The sequence below is a fragment of the Myotis yumanensis genome, unplaced genomic scaffold (assembly GCF_028538775.1).
Source record: "Myotis yumanensis isolate MYYU_CA2020_CCGP unplaced genomic scaffold, mMyoYum1.0.hap1 SCAF_2, whole genome shotgun sequence".
In the NCBI taxonomy this organism is placed as follows: Eukaryota; Metazoa; Chordata; class Mammalia; order Chiroptera; family Vespertilionidae; genus Myotis; species Myotis yumanensis.
The window spans coordinates 89,300,961-89,325,456 of NW_027223753.1; the positions used below are offsets into that span (position 1 = coordinate 89,300,961).

Sequence of the window (24,496 nt, forward strand, 5' to 3'; positions counted from 1 at the left end):
GAAAAAGCATTTTATAAATCCAGCACCCATATACGATAAAAACTCTCAGCAAAGTGGGAATAGAGAGCATTTACCTCAGCTTAATAGAGGCCATATATGTATGACAAACCCATAGCCAACATCACACTCCATGGGTAAAAATTACAAGCATTTCCGTTAACACCAGGAAAAAGACAGGAATGTCCGCTTTTACCACTCTTATTCAACATGAGAGGCCCAGTGCATGGATTCGTGTACCAGTGGGGTCCCTCGGCCTGGCCTTGGCCCTCTCACAATCTGGAACCCCTCAGGGGTTGTCGGATAGCCGGTTTCAGCTCAATCCCTGCAGGCCCGATCCAGATAGGAAGGAGCCCGATCCTGTGTGTTGAGCATCTGTCCCCTGGTGGTCAGTGCATGTCATAGCAACAGGTCGACCAGTCGTTAGGTCACTTAGGCTTTTAAATATAGACTAGAGGCCCAGTGCACAAAAATTTGTGCACTGGGGCGGGGGGGGGGCGGTCCCCCAGCCCGGCCTGTGCCCTCTCACAGTCTGGGACCCCTTGGACGATAACGACCTGCTGGCTTAGGCCTGCTCCTGGGTGGCAGAGGGCAGGCCCAATCCCTAAGTGCAGCCCCTGGTCGGGCTCAGAGCAGGGCTGATTGGGGAGTTGGGGCGCCGCCCCCTGTCACACACAGAGCAGGGCCAATCAGGGGCTTGGGGCACTGCTCCCTGTCACTCACAGAGCAGGGCCCATCAGGGGGGTTGGGGCTCCATACCCTGTCACACACAGAGCAGGGCCGATCAGGGGGTTGGGGAGCTCCCCCCTGTCACGCACAGAGCAGGGCCCATCAGGGGGTTGAGGAGCTCCCCTCTGTCACTCACAGAGTAGGGCCGATAGGGGAGTTGGGGCACCGCCCCCTGTCACACACAGAGCAGGGCGGATCAGGGGGTTGGGGCACTGCACCCTGTCACACTCAGGGCAGGGCCAATGGGGAGGGTATGGCTCTACCCTGTCAAACACAGAGCAAGGCCCGTGGAGGGGGGTTGGGGCGCCGCCACTGTCACACTCGAGGCAGGGCCAATGGAGAGGTTATGGCTCTACCCTGTCACATACAGAGCAGGGCCTGTGGTGGGGGCCGTTGGGGCGCCGCACCCTATCACACACAGAGCAGGGCTGATCAGGGGGTTGGTGCGCTGCACCCTGTCAAACACAGAGCCGCAGGGCAATCAAGGGATTGGGGAGCTCTCCCCTATCAGGCACAGAGCAGGGCTGATCAGGGGGTTGGGGCACCTTCCCCTGTCATGAACAGAGCAGGGCAGATAGGGAGGTTGTGGCCCCGCCCCGTCACTCACAGAGCCACAGGGCGATCAGGGGGTTTGGGCGCTGCCCCCTGTCACGCTGATCCCGGTGCCGGGAGCCTCGCTGCTCCGCTGATCCTGGTGCCAGGAGGCATATTACCCTTTTACTATATAGAATAGAGGCCTGGTGCATGGGTGGGGGCTGGCTGGTTTGCCCTGAAGGGTGTCCTGGATCAGGGTGGGGGTCCCCACTGGGGTGCCTGGCCAGCCTGGAAGAGGGGCTGAGGGCTGTTTTCCTGAAGCAAGTGACTGAAGCTCCCAACCGCTCCTTGTTTTCTGTTGGTTTTTTTTTAATTCTGGGCCAGCTTTAGCTCTGAGGCCTCGCTGCTGAAAACATCGATACAATGTTGCGGTCTGGCTGGATGAATCCCGGCTGAATGAAAGCCGGTTTCTGGGGTTTTGTTTAGCTTCTTATTTGCAACATAGTATATAGTTGCTTAGAGTTGCAGCTGAGAGGCCGGCAAGTTAGGTGGGGAATGTTGGAGTCCTCAGTCACTGGAGCAAGCAAGCCTCCCTGCTCGCTTCAGTGCATGGCTGCTGGCCGCCATCTTGGCTGACAGTTAATTTGCATAAGGATATGCTGATTAGCCAATGGGAAGGGTAGCGGTCGTACGCTAATTACCATGTTTATCTTTTATTAGTGTAGATGGTACTGGAAGTCCTAGTGAGAGCAACCACACAAGAAGTAAAAAATAAAAGGCATCCACATTGAAAAGGAAAAAGTAAAACTGTCATCATTTGCATATGACATGATACTATACAGAGAGAACCCTAAACATTTCACCAAAAGACTACTGGAAATGATAAATAAATTCAGTGAAGTAGCAAGATACAAAATATTCAGAAATCAGTTATATTTTTATACATCAATAATGAACTATCAGAGAAGAAAACTAAGAAAACAATTCCATTTAGAAGTGCATAAAAAAAATCCCTTGGAATAAATTTAACCAACAATGTAAAAGACCTGTATTCAGAAAATTATAAGACACTGACAAAAGAAACTGAAGAAGATACAAATATGTGTAAGCATATACCATAATCATAGATAAGAAGAATTAAAATAATTAAAATGTCCATGCTATCCAAAGCAGTTTACAGATTCAACACAATTTCTATCAAGATACCAATGGCATATATTTCACAGAACTAGAATATTCCAAAAATATATGGAACCACAAAAGACCCCAAATAGCCACAGCATTCTTGAAAAAGAATAACAAAGTTGGAGGGATCATACTACCTGTTATCAAAATATTCTAAAAGGCCATAGTAATCAAAACAGTATGGTACTACCATAAAAACAGACATATAAATCAATGAATCAGAACAGAGAGCCCAGAAATAAACCCATGCCTTTATGGTCAATTAATATTTGACAAAGAAAACAAGAACATACAATGGACAGATAATGTGCAAAAAAATGAAACTAGACCATCTTACACCACACACAAGAATAAATTCAAAATGTAATAAAGACTTAAATGTAAGACTCAAGATCATAAAAATATTAGAAGAAACATAGGTAGTAATATCTCAGACATTTCTCATAACAATATTGTTTCTGATATATCTCCTCGGGCAAGGGAAACAAATGAACAAATAAACAAATGAGACCTCAAACTAAAAAGTTTTTGCACAACAAGGAAACCATCAACAAAATGAAAAGACAAGCCATTGAATCGGAGAACATATTTGCTAATGATACATTTGATAATGATATATTTGATACCCAAAATTTATAAAGAACTTAGAAACTCAACACCAAAATAACAAACAATCCAATTAAAAAATGACCAAAAGAATAGACACTTCTCCAAAGAGGAAATACAAATGACCAATAGACATATGAAAAGATGCTCAATGTCACTAATCATTGGAGAAATGCAAATTAAAACCACAATGAAAGATTGCCTCACACTTGACAGCATGGCTAACATCAATAAATCAACAAACAATTAAGTGTTGGTGAGGATGTGGAGGAAAGGGAACCCCCATACACTGTTTGTTGGTAGGATTGGTGCAGCCACTGTGGAAAACAGTATGGAGTTTCCTCAAAAAATTAAAAATGGAAGTGCCTTATGACCTAGCAATTCCACTTCTTGGAATATATCCAAAGAAACCCGAAATACTAATTTGAAAAAATATATGCACCCATATGTTCATTGCAGTGCTACTTTTACAAAAGCCAAGACTTGGAAGCAGCCCAAGTGCCCATTAGTAGATGAGTGGATAAAGAAGCTGTGGTACATTTACACAATGGAATACAACCTGGCCTTAAAAAAAGGAGAAAATCTTATCTTTTGTGATAGCACTGATGGACCTGGAAAGTATTATGCTAAGTGAAACAAGCAGTCAGAGAAAGACAAGTACCATATGATTTCATTTATATGTGAAATCTAATAAACATAAGAAACTAAGAAACAAAGTAAATGCAGACTCATAGATAAGAGAACAGACTGACATCTGTCAGAAGGAAGGGAGGTTTGGAGGCTAGGTGAAAAAGATGAAGGGATTAAGCAAAGGAAAAAAACCCATAGACACAATTAAAAGTATGGTGCTTGCCAAAGGGAAAGGGGAGTTGGGAGAAGTAAGAGGATAAAAGGGGGATTAATTGTATTGGAAGAAGACATGACTAGGGATGGTGAACACACAATACAATATACAGATGATGTTCTGTAGAATCATATACCTGAAACCTATATAATTTTATTAACCAATGACACCCCAATAAATTCAATTTTTAAAAAACAGTAGAGTACTCAAAAAAATAAGTAAGAAGACATAAGCAAACAAAGATTTATAGAATCATTTATAAAATACCTGTGGGTTACTCCCTCCATTCGAGATATAACACTTGGTGAGTTTTCCTCCATCATCCCAGTCCCAATCATCATCATCATCATAATCTTCCTCCTCTTCTCCCTCATCTTCTATCTCATCATTCATCTTCTCATTCACATTATTTTGAAAGTCTTCAAACAGATTGCCATCTCCCTCTTTGATTGTCTTCAAGTCAATGTTTTCACTAGAAATAACAATATTTTAGCATATTTAAACATACTCTAATTAGACTTACATATGTATTTATTCACAACATAATAGACTAAATCTGTAACAATAAAAGCCAAAGGTTCCCTTACAATATATCTGCCAATGAACTTAATTTTAGTACCAAGTTCTTCTGTTTTTCAGAGTTCTGTCCCAGTTGTTTGCATATTCTCTAGGCCAGGGGTGGGCAACCTTTTTGACTCCAGGGCCACAATGGGTTCTTAAACTGTACCGGAGGGCTGGAACAAAAGCATGGATGGAATGTTTGTGTGAACTAATATAAATTCAAAGTAAACATCATTACATAAAAGGGTACGGTCTTTTTTTTTTTTTTAGTTTTATTCATTTCAAATGGGCCGAATCCGGGCCGTAGTTTGCCCACGGCTGCTCTAGGCCCTACTAAAGAAGTACATCAGGTGTTAAATCTACCTCTGCCTAAGTCAGAATTTATATTGCTAACTTCTCTGCTGAAAGAACTGGCTCCAATCAATACTCCAGACCTGACTAGGAAAACTACTTACAGAGCTGCTTTAAAAGAGAGTAAAAAAAAAAAAAGCACCACAAATAAGAAAGTAGGCTTGATATAATTACACAGAAGAAGGGATTGATGCCCAGAGTAAAGAAAGCACAACTAATAGGGTTTGTTTTTGTCATGTGAGAATTCAGACCCAGAGTTACATATCTTCTTAGTTTTTCAAGAGAAACCAGGAATATGGATTTTTGTGTAAAATATCCCACTTAACTGGCAAGTTCAACTTATCAAAACACTGTGCTTATCAAACAAAACATGTCTGCACGTCAGATTTTACAGAGGTGCTACCAGTTTTGACTTTTCATGTAAAGAATGAGGACAGAAACCATATAAAACAATTGATAATATACACCACCAGCTTAAAAAGTCAGATGTGAGTTTAAATAAATTCAGATTATCAATTCTGAGTTATTTATTAATCACTAGGAGCCAAGCGCACGATTGCCCACCCACCTTCAGCCCTGCTTTGACACTCAAATCTGTTCATGCAGAGCTCCACGCACCTGGCCCAGCCCCCAAACCCTCTAGCCTTCCCTGGCTGCTTCAAGCCCCGACCTCAGTCCCTCCAGTCGCCTGGGCTGGTCCCAGCTTCCGCCCTGTCCCGCTTCTGCCCATCTCCAGAGCAACGCAGCGGATCCGCCCCTCATGAGGAGAGCGTGGAAGCCTCCCGCCTGCTGCGCTGTGCTCCTTCCCCTGGCAGGTGGGCCGTGGGACACTCAGAGTGCAAGCAGTGGGTGGTGAAGGGCTGGTGAGGGGGGCGCTATGGGCTCTCACCCCTGCCCTCCCTGGCACGGGATGGTCCTGCCTCCTCCAGGTGCCTCCCCGCTTCCACCCATCTCTGGAGCAACGCCCCAGCTATATGTTAATGACGTGGTCGTTACCCGTTACAGCATCCCGCTCATTAGCATATTAACCCTTTACTAGTATAGACTAAAGGCCTGGTGCACAAAAATTTGTGCATTTGGGGGTGTCCCTCAGCCCTGCCTGTGCCCTTTCGCAATCTGGGACCCCTCGGGGGATGTCCACCTACTGGCTTAGGCCCGCTCCCCGGGGGTATTAGGCCTAAGCTGGCAGTCAGACATCCCTCTGGCAGCCCAGGAGCCCTCGGGGGATGTCCACTTGGCAGCAGGGAGCAGGCCTAAGCTGCAGTTAGACATCCTTAGCACTGCTGAGGAGGTGGAAAAGGCTCCCACCACCACTGCTGTGCTGGCAGCCGTCAGCCTGGCTTGTGGCTGAGCGGAGCTCCCCCTGTGGGAGTGTACTGACTCCTGCATTGAGCGACTGTCCCCTGGTGGCCAGTGTGTGTCATAGTGACCGGTCATTCCCAGTCGTTCTGCTCTTAGGGTCAATTTGCATACTACCCTTTTATTATATAGGATAGAGGCCTGGTGCACGGGTGGGGGACGGCTGGTTTGCCCTGAAGGGTGTCCCGGATCAGGGGTCCCGCTGGGGTGCCTGGCCAGCCTGAGTGAGGGGCTGAGGGCTGTTTTCAGGCTAGCCACATCCCCTTCAGGGTGGGGGTCCCCACTGGAGTGCCTGGCCAGCCTGGGTGAGGGGCTGAATGTCTGTCTGCATGCTGGCCAAGCCCCCCAGCAGGAACCCTCACCCCATGGGAGTGTGGCCAGCCTGGGTGAGGGGCTGAGGACTGTTTTCAGGCTGCCCACAGCCCCTTCAGGGTGGGGGGTGGGGGGTCCCACTGGGGTGCCTGGCCAGGCTGGGTGAGGGGCTGATGGCAGTTTGCAGGCTGGCCACGTCCCCCAGCGACCCAAGCTCCCAGCCTCTCTTTTTTTTGTTGTTCAGCTCCTCCCTGAGCGGAGGCCAGGGCGGGCTGGAAGCAGGTATCTAGGATTTATTTATCTTCTATAATTGAAACTTTGTAGCCTTGAACGGAGCCCAGGGCCAGCCAGGGTAGGCGGGAAGCTTGACTTTCTCCATCTCCGGGGCAATCCAAGCCTCCTGCTTGCTCCAGCTCTGTGGCCTCCGCCATCTTAGTTGGGTTAATTTGCATACTTGCTCCTGATTGTTTGGTGGGCGTGGCTTGTGGGTATAGTGGAGTGGCAGAGTGAAGGTTAATTTGCATGTTTCTCTTTTAATAGTTTAGATGGGTTTACAGAGCTCCAAATCTTTATTGAACAAATAGTCATTAAACACCTACTATTTACTAGGATTTCATAAACATAATCCATAAGTTGACCCTTCATTTGCTAATAACCTAGAGTGGCACGTTAAAGTTATACCTTCAATAGTACTGGGGCTTCTCAACCTTGGCTAGACAATTCTTTGTTGTGGGAAGTTGTTTTGTGCCTCATAGGACTGTTGGCAGCATCTCCAGCCTCTACCTACCAGATGCTACTAGTTCAGCACCATCCCCAGTTGTAACAAACAAAAATGTCTCCAGAAATTGCCAAAGTCACTGAGGGTGGGGAAAGGGGAAGGTGGTGGACAGAATCCATTGGTTTACCTTTATAATATCCAGTGATAGATATTTCCCCTTAACTTCTTCCCTTGGGCCTTTTATATTCTTATGTGTAAACATAAATCTGGAATGTCTTTCTCAATTCTCTGGCTAAATCCTACTTATCCTTACAGCATTAGTTTACTATCACTTGCTTAGGGAAATCTTCCGTATTATTCACCCGTTTCTCCTTTGTACTACTTACCCAATTCTAATCCAAATCTTTTGTCTATTTTTTTAAAATGCATATTTTTATTGATTTCAGAGAGGAAGGGAGAGAGATAGAAATATCAATGATGAGAATCATTGATCGGCTGCCTCCTATTGGGGATCAAGCCCACAACGCAGGCATGTGCTCCGACCTGGAATCCAACCGTGACTTCCTGGTTCATAGGTCACTGCTCAACCAATGAGCCAGGCTGGACCAGCCGATTTGTCTAATTTTTTAATGTTTTCCCTGCTAGAGTGCAATCTCGGTGTCAGAGTAGTTTACACCAATGTATCCCTACCAACTAACACTATTATCTGACACATAGAAAGTGATCAACATATACTTACTGAAAAAAATCTATAGTTAAGAAAATTTACATGCAATGAAGCCTTACTAGAAACATAAAGTAAAAATCATTTTGTTGAAATTCTAAGTTTCATTTTGTTTTATGTGAAAGTTATCCTTAATAACTTTTGCTTCATATCCCACATTCAATCTACCACCAAATTGTCATTTCTATCTGTAAAATATCTCTATGACCTTATCTCTAAATGTCCATAATCTCTGAACTAAATTATTTTTATTACTTTTGTGCTGCTCCCACTCTGCATTCCAAAATCATCTCCATAGCAAAGTGATTCCTTTAAGTCATAAATCAGATTACATCATTCCCCTGCTAGCATCCCTCTATGGCTTTCTAAGCCCTAGAATATCTTAACTCCTTACCATCACTTGTAAGGCTCTACATCAAGCATGTCAAACTCGTGGTCCGCGGGCTGCATGTGGCCTACAACGAGTATTTTTGCAGCCCAGCCAATATAATGGTAAGTAAGAAACGTGTTAATTAAAATTTTGTAACTTACTTTTTACAATATCCTGTTATACATAATTATTAATAATGAACTACAGTAGGTCCTCAGGTTACGTCGGAGATCTGTTCCTACAGCGCGACGTCACTCGACTTTCGCCGTAAGTCGGAACCCACCTACATAAGCACCTATGTCACTCACATGGAGCACATACACAGCAGTAATGCAGTGAAACAGTAAAAAAAAAATTTAAAAGAAAGATAACAATTCCTTACCTTTACTTGTGGTAAATAAATAATAAAAAACATAAAGCATGTATGTACATACGTCAAAATGACGGAACTTTTTTTTTTTATAAATAAATGGGAAATGGCGAGGTAACCACGAAACGAGATACATCGAGTCCGAGGTAACCCGAGGACTGTCTGTACAATGTTCATTAATGACTGATTACTATAATCTTGTTGTATTCATTTCCCTTACCCACCTTACATGCAGGAGCACCATTTCTCTCCACTAATACTAACAGCAAATATTTTAGTGGCCGATTGCCATGGCAAAAAGTTCCATCATTATTTGGTGTGCACAACAGGAAATATTTCGCTTTTGGAGAACAAGAAAAATAGGTTTATTTGTGTTATGCTTATCAATTTGTGCAGTTATTCAGTGTCTGGTAAGTTAATGTTAAAGAAAAAATGTTAATTTTTATTAAAATGTTGTATTATTTTATGTTAACTAGAGGCCCAATGCACAAAATTCATGCACTTGTGGTGGGGGGGGGGGGGGGGGGGGGAGTCTCTCAGCCTGGCCTGTGCCCTCTTGCAGCCCGGGAGCCCTCGGGTGATGTCTGACTCCCGGGGTGGAAGTGGGAGAGGCTCCTGCCACCGCCACTGTGCTCGCCAGCTTCTGGCTGAGTGGGGCTCCCCATGTGGGAGCGCACTGACCACCAGGGGGCAGCTCCTGCATTGAGTGTCTGCCCCCACGTGGTCAGTGTATGTCATAGCTAGCGGTTGAGCAGCCTCAGCATATTATTAGCATATTTTGCTTTGATTGGTTGAACAGACACCTAGACAACCAAACACTTAGCATATTAGGCTTTTATTAAATAGGATTACTCATTTACCTCAGCCCTTTGTATTCAGCATGTCTCTATCGAAATAAACCTACGTTTCTATGAAAATTGAAGCTTTTGTTTTTTTGTGGCCCACATAAACTTAAACCTTTTTTATTTGGCCCATGTTAGCCTTTGAGTTTGACATGCTTGCTCTCCATCATCTGGCCCCTTTTCACTTCTATATCATTACCTACCAATCTGCTCAACTACCTCTGCTGTGCTCTAAGCACAATGGCCTATCAGTGGTTCTCAACCTTTTGGCCCTTTAAATACAGTTCCTCATTGTTGTGACCCAATCATAAAATTATTTTCGTTGCTACTTCATAACTGTAATGTTGCTACTGTTATGAATCGTAATGTAAATATCTGATATGCAGGATGGTTTTAGGCGACCCCTGTGAAAGGGTCGTTCCACCGCCAAAGGGGTCGCGACCCAAGGGTTGAGAACCTCTGGCTAGATAGATCTTCCTTTCACAGCCAGGAGGGATCCCACCCTGGGGACTTAGCACTTGCTGTCCCCTCTTCCTGAATTGCTGTTGTCTCCCCTTTTCCTGAGGTTAACTCATTCTTGTAAGTCAGATCTGGACTTAACCCCTCCTTGACCAAATCATAACTTAGTCTACAAACTGGCTTAAATTGTTTGCATAGTATATATAATTATCTGGTTTTTAAATAATACCTCTTTGTACTTAATTGTCTGCTCCACCTCTCAAGTAGAAGGTAAAATTCAGTGACAGGGACTCAGTTTGCCTTGTTCATCACTACCTCCAGCGCTGAGGACAGAACCTGGCACATAGCAGGTGCTCACCTTACTGTCAACATAAAGTAAGAACCGGTTTTAAACGCTGAATTAAGTTACCAGTAAGGCGCAAAAACCTGTTTCCCAATCGCTATGCCCAACTCGGCCTCTCAGCAATGCCAACCAACCCGGGAACCCTGGACTCCCCTGACAAGCGGCTTTCGTGAACTCTGCCATAATCTGGGACGGAAATCAGGGCTGGGATGGAGAAAGACGCGAAAGGCTGGGAAGAGAGCCCCGGCGTGATGCACCACCAGCGTCCCTCTACACCAGCGTTAACTCCCTCAAGGCCCCGAGGCGGCAGAGAGAGCAAAACCCCAACAAAGTCGGTGTACTGCACCGCCTTCTACCTGTCGGAGGAGTCCGCGTCGTCGAACTGCCCGGGAACCACCCGACTCATCAGCAGCCGCCGGTAGTCCATGACGGCACGCGCGGGGCGTCAATGCCACCGGAGGAGCCACACAGACGGTCCAACCTCACGGCCTCTCCGAGGTCGTCCGCCTCGCAAACCGCGCTGTAGTCCCGATGCCAAAAGCGCGCCACGTGCTACAAGGATTTAGGATTTACGGAGCCGGTACCGCCGCCCCCGGCTCGAACGGAAGCCCCGCCCCCACCGGAAATGTTCTACCGGAAGTCCCGTCCCGCGGCCCACTGAGAGCCTGCGCACGGAGGTCACACGGAAGTGTCAAGCGGTTCGCCTTCCTCGTTGGGCCCGCCATCCCACCTGGAGGCTTTCGTTTCTGTGTGTCTTTCTGTAGAAAGGCGCGCCAGCCAAGCCACAGGTTCGGCCTGGGGGGTTACATCCGCATGACTTCCCCACTCCGGTAACAGACTTCGGAGTCCCCCAGGCCGGGCCCCCTGGGGCCGGAGCCCGGCGTGCGCCGTTCCCCGCCGGGATTGGCTGGCGCGGCGGGGGCGAGCGGACGTCACACTGGAACGGTTCGTCGCGCTTGCCTCCCGACGGGGTATTTCGTAGGAAAGATTGGAAAGTGTTCTTCTCCCTCCCGCAAAACCGGTGCGGGGGGGGTGGAAGCACGAGATCCTTATTGTGGGTATAAGAAACTGCATGGACCCTGGAAGTGAGCACGCTTTTGCGATTCAAAGAGTTTGGCGCGTTGTTTTGAGGTGAAAATGAGAAGTGCTTGTAGAAAGCTGGTTTGTCATAACGGCTGAAAAGAATTTAAGAACAAAACCTTAGAGTTTTGACTAGTAACTCCACTGACACCTCTCTTTTCATTTTTTTTTTTTTTTCTTGCATTACTCTCTCAATTATTTCGTGCGGATCCCGCCCCCTCGGCCGCGGCGCTAAGAGGCTGGGCCGGGTGGTGCGGGGTTGGGGCACTGGAGAGGCGGGGCTCGGACCCGAGAGGAGACGCCCCTGCGGCCACCCCCTCACTTTCTTCCCGCGAGATCCAGTGACACCTCTTTTGACGCCGGTCTTAAAGCAGCTTTAGAATATCTCTGGAAACATTTGAATAAATATTTTAAAAGTTTAACGTACATCCGGTAAGATCGGAATGCAAGATGGTAAAAAGCCTAACAAAACAAATTGGCAGATTGTGCCCTATGAACAAAGGTGTAAACGTGTAATTGGAAGTTCTAGGTTCCCAAATTTAAGAGATAAGGCCCTTGCAGTTTTTACATTTGGAAATTAACGATTTTTCAAACTCCCTTCACCACAACCTAGGCAATATTTATGTGTTTGGAAATAGGGAAAAATTGAGCATAAAGTTGAGCCATTCACCAATCCTGACTAGCCTGCTAGGCTCAGTGGCTTTTTTGTCCTTAACCAAAGGATGATGTAAGTTTGAAAAACACTAATCCTCAATAAATTACTTATTAATTTGATAATTCAACAAAGTAAACCAGGCAAATGTTAGTGACTGTAGATTGGGAAGGTTTAATAGAAATAAATAATTGGAATGCTGGGTTAAATTAATATTTATCCTGGACAACACTGGTCCATTTGCTGTAGGGAGTATTGTAGAACATAAATGGACTCTTCTAGAAGTATGTGTAATCTGAATATAAACACTAACACGCTTGAAACAATGGTTAAGACTAAAGCAGTAAAACGAATAGGTATTTAATTATGAGAGACTTAGACTAAAAATTTTAGGAATTTAAAAAATAGATAAGTGGTTAGATAGGAAAGTTTAGGAGAGAGAAACGCTTTCAAGGACAGACTACTGAAGTGGTAAGGAGCATGACCTATTTGCAGGAAAGTGAACTTGATCCTACTGGAGCAGGGGAGTATTGGCTAGGTAAAGTGGGTTCAGGCTATGGAAGACATAGAAAGTCAAGCAGAAGAATTTGAAGTCAGTGTGATTGGACATCTTTTCCATCCCCACCCCCTAACAGACTTGAGGAATTATAAGAATATGGACCAGAGTAATGATTAAGGGATGGAAAGAAAGCATGGGTTATGAAAATCATTTTTAAAGAATAAATGGACAGGACTTAGACAATGAGGTAGAAGGGTGCCAAGTTTTCAAACCCCAAGTGCCTGAGGGAACATTGATTTACAATGTTGGATTTGACTGATAAAGAAATATTCAAATAGCAATTATTAAGTAAATAGAAATGCGGTCAGTGTTTGGTGGAACCTAATAGGTCTCTGATAATATTTTGTGAATATCTTTTGATTAAATAACTTAGAGATCCCTTCACCTTCTGGGTCTCAAGTCTTCGGTAATTTTCTTTTGTCCAAATTATTTACTACCATACAAAGTTACCATGGTATGGTATACTCGCACTAAAATTCTTTATTTTTTCAATAACTTAGCAAATGATATTTTAAAATTTAGGGCAGTGAACTTTACTGCTTTCTTGTTGTGCAAAGGGAGGGGGGAAGTTTTTGTTTGCATGTGCTAAAAGACCTTAAAATTATGTGTTTTTTTAAAGAAGCCTTCCATCATTCAACAGTTAGGAACAAGAAATATCACAAAATTTGGTGATCACCTTCAGATCCTGTATATTTTGACGTGGATGTTTCTCATGAAAAATTAGAAAGCATGTCAGAAGTGGATGCCATGAATTTCACCGGTCTTTCTCAAGATTTCACTCACTCAAATTCTCCCTCCTATATGGAAACCAGCAATACGACTTCAGACTTGTCTCAGGTGTGCATTGCTTATGAGGTCTGGGAGATACAGATGCATTTAGCATTCACATTGTGTTCCGTATGAACATTTAAAAAAAAAATATGAGGAACAGCCCTAGCTGGCTTGGTTCAGTGGGTAGAGCATCAGCCTGTGGACAGAAGGATCCTGGGTTCGATTCCAGGCATTTACCACGGTTGCAGGCTCGAGCCCAGGCCGCTCATGCAGGAGGCAACCAATAGACTGTCTCTCTCACATTGATGTTTCGTTTTCTCTGTCTTCCTCCTTCCCTTCCACTCTTTCTAAAAATCAATGGAAAAATAGCCTCAACAAATATACAAAGAACAATAAAGGAATCTCCAGTGGAGGCATAGAAGAGAGGAATGGTGGAACTGGTTTTCAAGAAAGGTAGAACTTTATAAACAGTGTTAAAACTGATCCTCTCTAGTCTCTTCATGAAGTCCCATGAGTATACCAGAAGACATAGCCACAACAACTACGTTAGAGAACAAGAACATAAGGAGCCTGACATCTGGTCTATTTTCATTTTGGAAAAAATTTGGTCATAGTATTATGGTGTTAATTTGGAATAAGTTGCTGTGCACTGACTTGTAAAGAATGAATGTTTTAATTACTTATATAAGGAAGTCCTCCCTCTTTTTTTTAATAGAAAATTTATAGACTAAAGGCTTAGTTTAGCTAAAAACAGTAATATTGTGTAAGACAAGAATTAGAAGTGATCTTTGAAATTCAATGAGTAATGGAGTACCAAGAAGTTTGTATGAATATAACATCAATACATGTGAATATTGCTATTTTATTTTTCAAGTATTTTATTCCTGATACTTTAAAAATCTAATTAGAAGGAATGATCTGAATTAGCAACAAGTAAAAAAAAACAAAACAGATAGTTATATAATTTCGTTTTTATTGTACTTCAGGTACATTCAATAAGTGGAACGATGCTATAAAAAGCATATTGAATAGAAATTTGTAACCAGCTAACTTTATAAGAGAGAAGAACTTTTTTAGAGCATCATTTAGATCCACATACTTGATATACTAACAAAAACTACATAGCAATGTACATATACCTTTAGGAGAGACCAATGGTATTTGAAGTATTCATAATGCCTTTTTTATTATTAATACAGAATGAAATAAAGAATGTAAAAAAGGAAAATGAGTCTAAAATCACACTTTCTGAAGAAATTTATAGCACACTGGATGATGTGTTAGGTGGTGAGTAGCTCTTTGTTGGCAATATATAAACAGAAAATAAGATTTTTTGTGTGTCCTGTGATGATGATAATAATAAGAGCTAAGTACTGTGCAAAGCATTTTATATACATTATCACATTTATAAACAAGCCTATAGAATAGGACTTTTACTTCTTTGTAAATAAGGGCTGTTTTTATCTTCATTTTAAAGATGAGGCTCAGAGAGTAGCACAAGAAATACAAACCATAATACATTTGACTATATAAAAATTTTTAAAAATTTGTGTGTCCAAATTATAATCAAAGTAAAAAAGCAAGCCACAGTCTAAGATACCTGTAATGTATACAATCGACAGAGAATTAGTATCTACAATAAAGAACTCCATTAAGAAAAAGACACATATAACTCAATTTAAAAAACAATAACAAAAAACAACAACAACAGGCAATGTATATGTAGAGCTGCCATAATGAAATACCACAGACTGGGTGGCTTCAGCAATTCAAATTTATATTCTCACAGTTCTAGAGCAGTGGTTCTCAGCCTTCTGGCCCTTTAAATACAGTTCCTCATGTTGTGGCCCAACCATAAAATCATTTTCATTGCTACTTCATCACTGTAATGTTGCTACTGTTATGAATCATAATGTAAATATCTGATATGCAGGATGGTCTTAGGCGACCCCTGTGAAAGGGTTGTTTGACCGCCAAAGGGGTCGCGACCCACAGGTTGAGAACCACTGTTATAGAGGCTGGAAGTCCAAGCTCAAGTTCCTGCAGAGTAGGTTTCTCCTGAGGCCTCTCAGTTGGCCATCTTCTTGTCCTCACATGGCCTTTACTTCTGTGCCTCCCTGGTATCTCCTCTTTTTATAAGGACACCAGTCATATTGTAGTAGAGCCCCACCTTATGACCTCTTCTATCATTAATTACCTCCTTAAAGGCCCTATCTCTAAATAATATGACATTCTAAGATACTGGGATTAAGCCTTCAACATGTGAATTTTAAGGAAATGATTTCATTCCTAACAGTATCTAAGAGGCAGATCACAGAAAAAGAAACCTACAAGACCTTTAATACCTAAAAAGATGTGCATTAAAAAGACCACAAAATGCCATTTCATATGTATCAGTATGACATGTTGGAGAGATGTAGAGAAGGAATTTCTATGTCCTGGTAGAAGTATAAATAACCATTTTAGAAAATAAATGTGCAATATCTAGTAAAGTTGAAGATATATTTTTTCTATAATATATTTCTTAAAAGACTTGAAAAGTTTATTTCATAAATGTTAATATAACTGTTAACACATAAATTTATGGTCAGCTAATTATTATTTTCTTTTACCTCTTTCTAATGAGATATCAACAGTGGAAATTATTCACAGCATATGCTAACTCGGCCAATTGACACCAGCATTTCTTCCTTCAGACAATGTGAACCCATTTTCAAATATCATCAGACAAAAGCATTTAATGATAAAATGCTAACATTTCAAAATCTGATAGGCAACTTACCTTACACAGAGAAGCCAGAATTGCAAAGTCATGTATATAATTATGCAAAAGACAGCAATATTAAGGAAGATTCATTTAAAGAAGAAAATCCAGTGGGAACTAGTACTTCCACAAATGAAGACCAACTTTCTCATGAATGTGAATGGGATTTCAGCCCATCTGAAATCCACTGCAGTAGAGAGACACTGAAATTCATGGAAATGCCACTAGCTGAAAATACTGCCAAAGAATCTACCCTCAACTCTGGTCAACCTGAAAACTTCTTGTGTAAGGAATATTTATACAACAATGTTGAAAAACCATTTTATCAAGAGAATAGCTTTAACCTGTATGATCTGAGAGCTGATTATGAAACAAAGGAGGTAAGATTATTTTTCTCTTTCCTTCCTTCGTTCCTTCCTCTTTCTTATTTCCTTCCTTCCTTCCTTCCTTCCTTCCTTCCTTCCTTCCTTCCTTCTTTTCTTCCTTCCTTCCTTTCTTTCTCTACACTCCAGTGACCAGACATTATATAACTTAATATATGATTATCCCAATTCATCCCACACCTATCCAGCACCACTTCTAGTTATTAGGATATTATTGACTATATTTCCTATGCTGTACTTCACACCCCCATGACTATTTTTTATTGCCATTTTATTGTTCAGATTTTTTCTTCTTATAATCTGGTGTCGGGTGAATTTCCCGCCAAAATATAAGCTGGCGCGGGCAATTATTTAGGTTTCCCGCGCAAAATCAGAGTTAGTTTAAAATGCCTATATCTTTTGAAGTATGGGTTCGATTGAAATGGGTATGAAACGGTTCACATACGCAGGTAGGTATCTTTGAAACAAATATTTGGTAATACGCAGTTACAATCGGCCCGAATTTACACGTTTCCCGCACTCCACCGCAAATCTATATGAACCGAGTTAAGATGGCTCCCGCCGAGTACGCGCAATTCACGCGAGCCGACTTAACTCGTTTCCCGCAACCCAAGTGTTAAATAAGACTTCATTTCATATAATACTGGTTTGATGGTAATGAACTCCTTTAGCTTTTTCTTGTCTGTGAAACTCTTTATCTTCGATTATAAATTGTTAGAAGCCCATTGCACGAAATTTGTGCACAGGTAGGGTCCCTAGCGGCTGCTAGCTGCCGGCTGCTGGCTGGGGCCTTCCTTCGTTCCACACCACCCCCTGGTGGTCAGCACACATCATAGTAAGCAATCGAACTCCCAGTCAGTTGAACTCCCAAGGGGACACTTTGCATATTAGGCTTTTATATATATAGACTAGAGGCCCAATGCATGAAATTCATGCAAGGGGGAAGAGGGATCCCTCAGCCCGGCCTGCATCCTCTTACAATCTGGGACCCCTCGGGCCTAAACTGGCAGTAGGACATCCCTCTCACAATCTGGGATGCTGCATGCACCAGTGACTATACTTTTCATACAGGTGAAAGGCATCTTGCTGTTGAATGGGCAGTTTCATTTTTTTGCCCTGATTATAAAAAGTAGTACATAACATGATCCTTCTGAGGCAGTAGTACCATTTCTCCCCTTTTATGGGTGGAAAAACTGAAGCAGAGAAAAGTTAAGTAATTGGCTTTGTCACATAGTTATAAGTGTCAGAATCAGGGCTGACCACAAAATGTGCAAGCCAGAGTCCATGCATGTCATCGCTGCGCATGTCATCACTGCATCTTGTTTTTTCAGTGTTAGAGTGGCCTTGCCAGGTTTTAATGTTTAAATATAAGAGACTGTTCCCAATATATAGGGTAGGGTCCCTAGGCCTGGCTGGAGATCAGGGCCATCTGTAGGGCAACCAGCGGGCAGGGCATTCGGGGGGGCCCCTCTAGCACCTGCCTTGGCTGGCGACCTGGCGCCGCCCACTGGTCAGCCCTGCCCCCCAATCGCCGCCACCAGTCGTCTCCTTCTCAGGGGGCAGGAGCTGCCCCAGTTGGGGCAGTGCGTGTCATAGCGACCGGTCATTTCACAGGTCATAGCGCTGTTTAGTTGATTTGCATATTAGGGTTTTATTATATAGGATAGCTTTGCAGAGTAAAGTAATCTTGGTTGTAGGTCCTTGCTTTTCATTACTTTGAATAGTTCTTTCACTCCCTTATGACCTGCAAAGTTTCTGTTGAGAAATCAGCTGACAGTCATATGGGAGCTCCCTTGTAGGTAACTAACTGCTTTTCTTTTGCTGCTTTTAAGATTCTCTGTTTGTCTTTAACATGTTAAGCACCCAGCCTGTTTTGTCTTCTGGACAGAAAGAATAGTGTCAGTCACCGGTGACTGACATGGGGCTTAACATGTTAATCTTTTGCATTTTAATTATAATGTGTCCTGGTGTGGACCTTTTTGGGTTCATCTTGTTTGGGACTCTCTGCACTTCCTGGACTTGTATGTCTCTATCCTTCACCAAGTTAAGGGAGTTTACTGTCATTACTTTTTCCAAATAAGTTTTGAATTTCTTGCTCTCTTTCTTTTCCTTCCGGCACTCCCATGATGTGAACATTGGTACACTTGAAGTTGTTCCAGAGGATTCTTACACTAGCCTTATTTTTTGGATTCCATTTTCTTTATTTTTCTGTTCTGATTGGGTATTTTTTGCTTCCTTATATTCCAAGTCACTGATTTGATTCTCAGCTTCATCTATTTTACTGTTGATTCCCTGTAAGTTATTCTTTATTTCAGTTAGTATAGCCTTCATTTCTAACCAGTTCTTTTTTATGTTGTTGAGGTCCTCTCTTAAGTTCCTTGAGCATCCTTATAACCAGTGTTTTGAACTCTGCATCCAGTAGATTGCTTATCTCCATTTTGTTTAGTTCTTTTTCTGGAGTTTTATTCTGTTGTTTCATTTGGGCCATGTTTCTTTGTCTCCTCATTTTGGTTACCTCCCTGTGTTTGTTTCTATGTATTAGGTAGAGCTACTATGTCTCCAAGGCTTGGTAGAGTGGCCTAATGCAGTAGGTCTCCTATAGGGTCAAGTGGCATAGCCTCCCTGATCACCCCAGCTGGGCACTTGAGGTGTACCACCCCACCCCCGCCCCATATGAGCTTTACACCCTCATGTTTTAAGTTGAGTTTTGATTGCTGTTGACACATCAATGGGAGGGATTGACCCAGACCAATCTGCTCCAAGGATTGGCCATGACCACTGACCAACAACCTCCATCCACCTTGGAGGATCAACTGCAGGGACCTACCACATAGAGCATGACTTACTTCAGCAAGACTCTGGTACCCACTGAGTCCACCCCTGAGTGCTTCACCTATGGAGGTTGTTGTATGCTGGTGCTACGACGTGGTCTGAAGCCATCCACTGGGTGTGCTGGCTCTGGGGCCTTCTGGAAGGTGCAGGCTATGTTCAGCCACTACCTGTGTTCTGCCCAGGTCCACTAGGTATAAACTACAAAGCAATCTGCAGATGGCTACTTCTTGTGCTGGGCTTAGAGTTGCCCAGGGGAGGCTATACTGTGAATCAAGGCTGGCTACTACTAGTGCTGGGCTTGGGCTGTTTAACTAAAGGTATGGGACCTGCTGAGGCCAGATGTTGCTTGTTTGAGAGATTTTATGAAAATCTGAAGCATGAGCCAAGGCAGGCCATTCCTATGATAAAGCCACTGGAAATAGCTTGGGTGGGGCGAGGTCTCAGAGAATCAGCAGGTTGGGCCAAACAGTGTGAGCCAAGTTGATGGAGTCTCAGATATGACACCTGTCTGCTGGCTCTGTGGGGAAAAGGGGCTCATCAAAGGAACAATGACTTCTTTATTTTTCTTTTTTTAAAATAAACAACAACAACACCATGGTTCACAGGACAGCTGTGTATGCTTTTTTTTTTTTTTAATATATTCATTGATTTTTTACAGAGAGGAAGAGAGAGGGATAGAGAGCCAGAAACATCAATGAGAGAGAAGCATCGACCAGCTGCCTTCTGCACACCTCCTACTGGGGATGTGCCTGCAACCAAGGTACATGCCCTTGACTGGAATTGAACCTGGGACCATCTAGTCCCCAGGCTGACGCTCTATCCAGCCGGCTAGGGCAGGAACAATGGCTTCTGCCAGTACTTCTATCTGGGAGGAAGTTGCCCCTCCAGATCTCACCTAGATGCCAAACAATTCAGTCCCTTTCATATGTTTCTGGTGCCTTTCAAACTGCTGTCCCTGTGCTGGAGCTCAGAGGGAGTGAGTCCAAGTAACTCTGTGTGGGGCCCTTTCAAAGGAACTGCCTAGGGCTCTAGCAGCCTGACCCTCACTCAGCCTCAATTTCCACTGGTTTTTACATCCAGAAGTTATGGGGACTTCTCTTCCTGGGACTAGAACCCTGGGCTGGGGTGGGGGTGGGGGGCCTGGTGTGGGACTGGGACCCCTTGCTCCTTAGGAGAATCTTCATAGCCTAGGTATTCCTCCTGATTTTTATCCATCACACATGGGGTTGGGACTAGCCTATTCTGCAACTCTGTCCTTCCTACCAGTCTCGTATAGCTTCTTCTTTAATTTCATAGTTGTGAAACTTGCATTCAGCTTAATTTAAGAGGGTTCTGAATGATAGTTGTTCTGTAGTTTAGTTGTAATTTTGATGTTGTTTTGGGAGGAGGTGAGCACCATGTTTACCTATGCCACCATTTTGACAGAAGTCTCAGGAGGTAGATTTTTGATGGTCAGTACAGCTTGTAGAGTATTAAAAGATATGTTGTTGGTTTTTAAAGTATATTATCTAAGCCCAGCCAGCGTGGCTCAGTGGTTGAGCGTCGACCTATGAACCAGGAGGTCAGGGTTCGATTCCTGGTCAGGGCACATGCCTGGGTTGTGGGCTCGATCCCCAGTGTGGGGCATGCAGGAGGCAGCCAATCAATGATTATCTCTCATCATTGATGTTTCTATCTCTCTCTCCATCTCCCTTCTTCTCTGAAATCAATTTTTTTAAAAAGGTATATTATCTGAGACTTTTCCAAGTGGTAATCAGCATAAAGGACATTACTTCTCTGGGGAAAATGCCTTCCTAGATCTTGAACAAGTCAAAGCAAATTTTTCTAATAAAGTTAAGTCCTTACTTGGAACTTAGCTCTACCAAATGATAGTCTCTATGAGGATCAAGGTTCTGTTCTACTTCTTTTATGCATCTTAGCATCTATATGGTGCCTTGACAATAATAAGCTTTCATATTTGGTGAATTAAATTGGCTAGAACTTAGTTTACATTAAGAAAAAAGTTGCAAAGAGCAAGAAATATTTAATTATTTGACAAGGAAAGCTTAAAATTTTTCTATCATGTGAGATTCCTATGGATAAGCAAACATTATTTTTTTACAAAAGTGAAAGCATTAACTTATCTTTTGATGTATTAATCTTGACCATGCATGTAGTATCCTAAGAGCAATGAAGATGCTAATAGTATAAATTCAAAATGCTCTGAACAAACAAAAAATTAAGAATTGGTGTGGGCAAGTAGAAATAATAAAAGAATAACATTATTTTTTTCATTGTGAGTTTGCTGAGAAAAGCTATGTTTAATGTTTAATTTGCAAGTATGACCAGTTTACTTATTTATTTATTTGGAAGCAGCATTTAAAAGAGGACTTTATTTCCCCATGTTTGTTTCTAGAAAATAACACTTTAAAAATCTGTTTACTTAGGACTTCCCAAGATTGTTCTTTCCTATTTCCATTGCATTAGGCATTTACTCATGCAGTCAATAAATACTTTCAGGCATCTAATAACATCCTAGTAGAGGAGACAGACATTAATCAAATAATCACACAAATAAATGTAAATTTTCAGCTATGGTAAGTATCATGAATAAAAGTTACATATAAAGCGTTTATAAAATATATGTAATATTATATAAAAGTACACATAGACTTGAAGCAATGATTGGTCCTGCAAATAAAAGTAAGATGGCTATCTTACTGCCCTGGTCAGGGAGTTTGGAGAAGGCTTCCCTGATGTAGTGGGAATTGAGCTGAGCTCTGAAAGATGAGTAGGAATTAATTAGGTAATCAGGTGAGGGAGAGCATTTCATGTAGAATTAACGTGAAAAAAACTGTGGCTGCAGGGAGCATTGTTCCTATTAGGTCCTGAAGGAAGCCCAGGATTGTTGGGTTGGAGGGAGTAAGAGGGACATAGTAGATGAGAATGGAGAGGTAGCAGAGCTCCTATATTAGAACCTTGTAGACTTCAGAAAGGATAGTTATCTTTATCCCAGAACAATGAAGAAACATTAAAATACAGAGGTCCACCCGGCCAGTGTGGCTCAGTTGGTTGGGTGTCATCCCGTGCACCAAAATTTGCAAGCTTGATCCCTGGTAGAGGGCATTGCAGGAGGCAGCTGATCAATGTCTCACTCACATGGATGTCTGTCTGTCTGTCTGTCTGTCTCTCTCTCTCTCTCTCTCCCTCCCTCCCTCCCTCCCTCCCTCTCTCCTCTCCCCCCTACTCTCTCTCTAAAAATTAAATAAAAATACAGAGGACCAAGATCTAAATTCTAGAAAGTTATGCATCCCACTCCTGCAGATATCTTTTACTGGGTATTTATGTCATATTCATTTCAGTGTTATTTTACTACAACTTACTATCCTTTTTTAACACCACACCCCCCCCCCCCCCCCCCCCCCCCGCCTAGAAAAACACCTGTATTATAGGCAGAAATAAATCACAAGATGTTCACCTGGCATTCTGGTGTTCACAAGAGTCATATATCACAATGGGGCAATGTTTAATGAGGAATTTTAAAAGTATTTAAAAGAGGCCTCACAAACTATAGGGTAATTGATAAATTTGTTTTAATTCATGTGAAGTCAAGGAAAGTATGTTATATGTGTCCAGAAAAGTTTGCATCAGAGAAAATGGTGAGAGTATCAAAGTTTAATTTTTCTTTTACAAAAGTAAATGTGATACATATTTTTATCATATACCTATTGTTTGTGCTCTGCTGTGCTGTTAGGTGCTATACATACACTTAACAATTAATACTTAAGTATTTTGTTAAGTAGGTATTATTAGTGGAAGTAGATATTGTAGTTGTTATTTTATAGCTGAGGAAACCAAACTTGGGATCTACAATTCAAGGTCAGCTCTGACTTCAAAGTTCAAGGTAATCCTACACTTTCACACTTATTTCCTATAATTTACAGGTTGCAGTTTCTTCAAAGGGGATACAGAATTCTGGGGACACTCCTGAGATGGCAGTCAGTCACCAAAAGGAAGTCACAGTGGAGAACATGGAAAGTCCAGGGATTATGTCTACTCGTTCTCCTGCTGGCATGTCTTGGAGTTGTGGAGCATCTTGGGAGGACTGCAAAACACATGACACAGAGCAAGACTTGGAGTGCTTACAACCTCTGGAAGAGGATATGGCTTTAAATGAAGTTTTACAGAAATTAAAACATACTAACAAAAAGCAGCAAACTCTGATCCAAAATTTGCAATGTACTAACGTGTATTTAGAGAAGAAAGTTGAAGAACTACAGGTGAAGACTAACAAGCAGCAAGCGTGCGTTGGCATCATAAATAAGCTAAAGGAGAATATCGAGGCATTAATTGAAGACAAATACAGAGTAATGCTAGAGAAGAATGAAACTGATAAGACTTTGCAGAATTTGCATGACATTTTAATTAACACCCAAAGACATCTTCAGGAATCTAGGAAAGAAAAAGAAACTTTACAAGTAGAGCTTAAGAGGACCAAGGAAAATTATGTTTGTCTACAGGAAAGGTATATAACTGAAACGCAAGAAAAAAACAAAATTGTTAGTCAGTACACAGAGGTGAACAAAGCCTTAAGCAAGAAAGAAGAAGAGGTGGAGAGGCTGCAGCAACTCAAAGGAGAGTTGGAAAACGCCACCACTTCTGCTTTGGACTTATTGAAAAGGGAAAAAGAGTCCCAAGAACAAGAGTTCCTGTCTTTACAGGAAGAATTTCAGAAACATGAAAAGGAAAACATGGAAGAAAGACAGAAACTGAAATGTAGACTTGAGAAACTGGTAGCTCAATTTAAAAATGTGCAATTCATATCTGAAAGTGAAAGGGCTAAGAATACAAAACTTCAGCAGCAAATCAACGAAGTAAAAAGTGAAAATGCAAAACTTCAGCAGCAGGTTGCCAGGAGTGAGGAGCAAAATTGTTTCCCTAAATTTGAGATAGCTCAGTTAAAGGAGCACTTGGAGGCATTAATGAAGTCAGATATCACAAAGGTATTGTCACAAATTCAAAATCTCTAAGGCAGAATTTCAGGAGTTTGTAATAGTCTGGTGATGCATATTAAGGCATGACACAAAATTGTTTTTTGCAGAATTACTAACCAAAAAAGAGAGAATGGAAAATGCACCAGATTTGGAAAAGTTTCTTTGGTTCTTGGGTACT

General features: G+C 42.4%; 2 protein-coding genes across 3 annotated transcripts in view; one reads left to right on the forward strand and one right to left on the reverse strand.

The window, feature by feature from the left end:
* RIOK1 (RIO kinase 1) overlaps window positions 1-10,948 on the reverse strand; it is a 43,076-nt gene extending 32,128 nt beyond the window's left edge. The window contains exons 1-2 of one of the 2 annotated variants that reach the window (XM_070405773.1): window positions 10,661-10,948; window positions 4,163-4,367 (exon numbers count right to left, since the gene is read on the reverse strand). In XM_070405773.1, the coding sequence (XP_070261874.1) occupies window positions 4,163-4,367; window positions 10,661-10,731 (276 nt within the window). In that variant the 5' untranslated portion in view covers window positions 10,732-10,948. Of the gene's footprint in view, window positions 1-4,162; window positions 4,368-4,514; window positions 4,630-10,660 lie in introns of those variants that run through there. The other variant, XM_070405774.1, reaches the window with a different exon arrangement.
* A 2,283-nt stretch (window positions 10,949-13,231) lies between these two features.
* Window positions 13,232-24,496, forward strand: part of CAGE1 (cancer antigen 1) — a 78,946-nt gene continuing 67,681 nt past the window's right edge. Inside the window, exons 1-4 of the mRNA XM_070403444.1 lie at window positions 13,232-13,432; window positions 14,566-14,653; window positions 15,993-16,510; window positions 23,269-24,327. Coding sequence (XP_070259545.1) covers window positions 13,325-13,432; window positions 14,566-14,653; window positions 15,993-16,510; window positions 23,269-24,327 — 1,773 coding nt within the window. The 5' untranslated portion in view covers window positions 13,232-13,324. The remainder of the gene's footprint in view (window positions 13,433-14,565; window positions 14,654-15,992; window positions 16,511-23,268; window positions 24,328-24,496) is intronic.